The following is a 5,591-nucleotide window of genomic DNA, read 5'->3' on the forward strand; positions in this document are numbered from 1 at the left end:
GCTCATCAGTCATGATCATGTCATTTTGTGTTAACGCGAATGGTAATACAAACACTCATTTTTAGAAAACAAACACATGAGTATTTTGTAAATCCTACTGGAAATATTAGAGATGAAAATCATTTTCATTTGAAGTACTAGCCAAACTTGTAAGTTCCCCCTCGTCCTGAAACGCCAATTAATTAACTAGTTCAATTCATAACTTCCTTCTTGAAATAGCAAACAATATCAAGTCGGGGAACTTCATTCTATTTAGCATTTTATTATATTTATATGATCACTTAGAAATTCAATATTCTACTAGTTTATGAAGGTGAGGGGAAGTGCGGAAGCTTTTAAAGTTTAAGGAAATTAAATAACTTCATTGTCAAAATTTTGAGAATGAGACAACATCAAACTAAACTGATTGTATTTCACTAATGATGGGGAAAAGAAGAAGCATTTACAGCAGATATTTATAAGCAAACTCTTAATCTATTCCTTAAGCCTAAAAAACAGGTATGTGACAACTAGTTTAGAAAATTGGCAAACTTGGTTCAATTTACGCTAACGAATAAGCAAGCAATATTAAAGAACTAATCAAAGTTAATCAGCTTTGTAGCACTAACTCGGTCAGAATTTATCAAACTTGGTCCAGTTTACGCTTCCAAATCAGCACCAAATTTATGGAATTAACCAAAATTACATAGATAACATCACCGCATTATCACTTTTAAGAATTTCTGAATAGGAACGCGAGTCGTGAGAAATTGTGAAGAAATTATATTTTCATTTCATCATACTACCAAGTACAATAATTTCTCAAGGGTCAACTTATATATAAACCTTTGAATGGATTACGCTCTGTAACATATTCCCACTTTACAGCTCCAAATATTACCTAAATTGTGACATAAAATAACTACATGAGATAAAAAGAGTATTAATAATCAATGTTTAAATTAAAATGTTTTAGCATCAGAAGAAGATAGGTGTAAATAGCACGGGCTAGTCAGCTTTCAGACTAGTAATCGAAAAATAATCATCGTTTGTAAGGTCATTAAAAAATAACCATTATTTTACTGAAACAGAAAAAGTTCCAGCATAATATGCGGGATTATGGAGCTTCTGTGTATAAACATCCAGCATATTATGTTGGAACTTCAGTATACGGAAAATTCTAGCATAATATGCCGGATGATAGAACTCTTGTATATAAACTTCCCGCATATTATGTTGGAACTCCAATACATTATGCTGGAAGCTCATATGTAAAAGATTCAAACTCCAACATATTATGCTGGAATATTTCTGAATTTTTAAGAGTGTTTTTATTCAGATTTTATCTTTACATGAAAAAATGGCTAAATTTCGATTACTTTTAAAATTATGGCTATTTTTCAATTATCAGTTGTAAGATATTTTTGATTTTTTCCTGATATTCAGTACCGAATTGGAACCAGGCCCAATAGCCCCTTGTTTAACGTGGGGGAAGTGCATAGATAGCCACTGATTAGAGATGTCTTTACTTTTTAGCCATTGTTTTAAATGTATTTACTTTTTAGCCAGTGTTTAATAAATTTTTAGCTGCCCGACAAAAATACCATGTGCTAGATATAGGTGTTGTGTAAATATTAAGGAAATGGTGTCCTTAACTTCATGAATGTTGTGTAAATATTTAGGACAAAGTGTCCTGTATTTGCACCTTCTGCTGCTAAACTTTAGGACATCATGTCCTTAACTTCATATGTGCAGTGTAAATGTTAAGGACATGGTGTCCTTAACTTTATGTATGCAATGTAAATGCTAAGGACATAATATCATTAAATTGTATTTGCAACTTCTGTTATTAAACGTGAGTATATCATGTCCTTAACTTCATATGTGCAATATAAATATTAAGGACATGGTGTCCTTAACTTCATATGGGCAGTGTAAATGTTAAGGACATGGTGTCCTTAACTTCATGTGTGTAATATAAATGTTAAGGACATAATATCATTAACTTGTATTTACAACTTCTGTTGTTAAACTTTAGGACATCATGTCCTTAACTTCATATGTATAGTGTAAATGTTAAGGACATGGTGTCCTTAACTTCATATATGCAATGTAAATGTTAAAGACATAATGTCCTTAACTTGTATTTGCACCTCCTGTTGTTAAACTTTAGGACATCATGTCCTTAACTTCATATGTGCAGTGTAAATGTTAAGGACGTGGTGTCCTTAACTTCATGTGTTCATTGTAAATGTTAAGGACATAGTGTCCTTAACTTCGTGAGTGATGTGTAAATATTAAGGACAAAATGTCCTATATTTTTACCTTCTCCTAATATACTTTAGGACATCATATCCTTAACTTCATATGTGCAGTGTAAATGTTAAGGACATTGTGTCCTTAACTTCATATGTGTAATGTAAATGTTAAGGACATAATATCATTAACTTGTATTTACAACTTTTGTTGTTAAACTTTAGGACATCATGTCCTTAACTTCATATGTATAGTGTAAATGTTAAGGACATGATGTCCTTAACTTTATGAGTGATGTATAAATATTAAGGACATGGTGTCCTTAACTTCATGTGTACAATATAAATGTTAAGGACATAGTGTCCTTAACTTTATGAGTGATGTGTAAATATTAAGGACATGGTATCCTTAACTTCATATGTGTTGTGTAAATGTTAAAGACATGATGTCATTAACTTCATGTGTACAATGTAAATGCTAAGGACATAATATCATTAACTTTTATTTGCAACTTCTATTGTTAAACGTTAGTATATCATGTCCTTAACTTCATATGTGCAATATAAATATTAAGGACATGGTGTCCTTAACTTCATATGTGCAATATAAATATTAAGGACATGGTGTCCTTAACTTCATATGGGCAGTGTAAATATTAAGGACATGGTGTACTTAACTTTATGTGTGTAATGTAAATGTTAAGGATATAATATCATTAACTTGTATTTGCAACTTCTGTTGTTAAACTTTAGGACATCATGTCCTTAACTTCATATGTATAGTGTAAATGTTAAGGACATGGTGTCCTTTACTTCATATATGCAATATAAATGTTAAAGACATAATGTTCTTAATTTGTATTTGCACCTCCTGTTGTTAAACTTTAGGACATCATGTCCTTAACTTCATATGTGTAGTGTAAATGTTAAGGACGTCGTGTCCTTAACTTCATGTGTTCATTGTAAATGTTAAGGACATAGTGTCCTTAACTTCATGAGTGATGTGTAAATATTAAGGACAAAGTATCCTATATTTGCACCTTCTGGTGATAAATTTTAGGACATCATGTCCTTAACTTCATATATGCAGTGTAAATGTTAAGGACATGGTGTCCTTAACTTCATGTGTATAATATAAATATTAAGGACATAATATCATTAACTTGTATTTGCAACTTCTGTTGTTAAACTTTAGGACACCATGTCCTTAACTTCATATTATAATGTAAATGTTATGGACATGGTGTCCTTAACTTCATGAGTGATGTATAAATATTAAGGACATGGTGTACTTAACTTAATGTGTACAATGTAAATATTAAGGACATGGTGTCCTTAACTTCATATGTGCTGTATAAATGTTAAGGACATGATGTCCTTAACTTCATGTGTGCAATGTAAATGTTAAGGACATAATATCATTAACTTGTATTTGCAACTTCTGTTGTTAAACTTTAGGACATCATGTCCTTAACTTCATATGTGCAATATAAATATTAAGGACATGGTGTCCTTAACTTTATATGTGCAGTGTAAATGTTAAGGACATGGTGTCCTTAACTTCATGTGTGCAATGTAAAAGTTAAGGACATAATATCATTAACTTGTATTTGCAACTTCTGTTGTTAAACTTTAGGACATCATGTTCTTTAACTTCATTTGTGCATTGTAAATGTAAAGGACATGGTGTCTTTAACTTTATGTGTGCAATGTAAATGTTAAGGATATAGTATCCTTAATATTTTACGCATTATTCATGAAGTTAAAGACATCATATCCTTAATATTTACACATCACTCATGAAGAAAGGGTAAAAAAGACTTTTCGTATTAATTTTAATAAAGTAATGACTATTTTTGGTCAACATTAAAAATACTGGCTAAAAAAAAAATACCACTAAAAAAAGTGTCTATACCACGCCATTTCTACGTTTAACGTTTAGCCCACACAAAGCCCACTGTGGGGAGAATTGAAATGTCACAGAACGGCTACTCCTCTTCCCCATAATTCGAAATTTGAACAATCACTTCCCCCCATTAGAGTACAGAAACGCTCTCGTTGTCCTAGGGTTTGATGGTAGTAAATCTTATCTTCTATTAGCATTTACTATACATTCTGAAAAATGGTAAAAAAACTCGGAAGTTCTGATTGTATTACCCCATTGATAATTGATTTATCTTCTTCACCCCCGTCTGAGCAGGGAACGCCATTGAGGCCTGTATTTTGCCTCAAAAAGAGAGAGCAATTGAAGGAATTTGAAGAGAAAGAGGATTGCTTTATCCTTGATTTTGATCCTTATGACCCCGTCGATATCTCAAAGCTCTCTGTCTCTAAGAATCTTGATGCTTTTGACCTCTCGGTTGTCGCTGAAAAAGGCCAGGTATAGTTAATTTCTAGTATTTTGCAAAATGGGTCTACCATTGTAGAAAGTTTTTGTCCTTGAATAAACCTTTTACTGTTAAATGGCTAATTCTGCAATTTAATAAGAAATTGATCTTGATGATGAATAGGTGGCATGTAGAGATTACCCGCATTCAAGGCATGTTTGTGTGAAACATCCGTTTGACAAAACACCCCACGAGAATTACTGTGAATGGGTAATATTTGTTCGATTTTTAAATTTTTAATTGTGTCAAACTTTTGATGTCATTAGATTAATTATATTGTATGGCTTTGGGTATTGATGCAGTGTTATTGCTATGTCTGTGATGTGGCTGCTCCTTGCAAATACTGGACTGGGGTTTCAGCCCATTGCCATGCCATGGATAATGAGGCTTGGAAGAATCAGAGAAAGGCCACTAGGAAGTAGCTGATCTGATGAATTAGCATTCTATATTTTCTACCATATGTCTTCATTAGACTTATAATTTTTGTGCTTCTTTGTTGGAAAATTGTGGTATAGTTAACTACCTAGTTATGATCTGAGTTTCAGTTGAATGCGAGGTCTGTATTCAATTGTCTCTCAAAATTAAGCTGGATTTTTGTAGATATTTTGCTGATGTATGTAGTTATTTTCTGGGATGAACATGTAGTATATTAGTATATCAAAGCGGTTGAATGAAGTTACTAGTTTAAGCGCTTCAACTTCAGTGGAAAGTTGATGATTTCTACAGCCATTCTTTCTGTTATTTCTTTAAGCCAATGCCTCATATTTCTTTGTGTTACAATGTTACAGATAACTCCTGATTCTTTGCGAGTACAATAAGAAATTGAGAGTACAATAAGAATTAACTGTCTCTTGTTTAATTTCTTTGAACCATTTAGAGCAGATGTCCCATGGATGGGGATTAGTGCTGGCATTGTTATATCCATGTTCTTTTTTTCATTTGCTTCATTTTCTTTTAGTTTCTACTTCCT

The 5,591-nt window shown here is 32.2% G+C and overlaps 1 protein-coding gene across 2 annotated transcripts; it reads left to right on the top strand.

Annotated features, from left to right (window-relative positions):
- The first annotated feature begins 4,187 nt into the window (after nucleotides 1-4,187).
- On the top strand, nucleotides 4,188-5,350 carry LOC104106419 (RPM1 interacting protein 13). Of its 2 annotated transcripts, XM_009614961.4 has the most exons (4): nucleotides 4,188-4,310; nucleotides 4,435-4,614; nucleotides 4,745-4,831; nucleotides 4,924-5,350. In XM_009614961.4, the coding sequence occupies exons 1-4, from the start codon at nucleotides 4,308-4,310 to the stop codon at nucleotides 5,041-5,043; spliced, it is 390 nt and encodes a 129-aa protein (XP_009613256.1). In that variant the 5' UTR covers nucleotides 4,188-4,307; the 3' UTR covers nucleotides 5,044-5,350. The 2 variants fall into 2 exon arrangements, with proteins under 2 accessions (XP_009613256.1, XP_009613254.1); XM_009614959.4 differs by having other exon boundaries at nucleotides 4,188-4,614.
- Nucleotides 5,351-5,591: the final 241 nt, after the last annotated feature.

The sequence above is a fragment of the Nicotiana tomentosiformis genome, chromosome 3 (assembly GCF_000390325.3).
Source record: "Nicotiana tomentosiformis chromosome 3, ASM39032v3, whole genome shotgun sequence".
Taxonomy (NCBI): Eukaryota; Viridiplantae; Streptophyta; class Magnoliopsida; order Solanales; family Solanaceae; genus Nicotiana; species Nicotiana tomentosiformis.

Bases quoted from the DNA above. Each gene is read 5' to 3' on its own strand.
- LOC104106419 (XM_009614959.4), top strand. From the start codon at position 4,357: ATGGTAAAAAAACTCGGAAGTTCTGATTGTATTACCCCATTGATAATT. The intron at 4,615-4,744 runs GTATAGTTAATT...GATGATGAATAG, and splicing joins TTGTCGCTGAAAAAGGCCAG to GTGGCATGTAGAGATTACCC. The intron at 4,832-4,923 runs GTAATATTTGTT...GTATTGATGCAG, and splicing joins ACGAGAATTACTGTGAATGG to TGTTATTGCTATGTCTGTGA.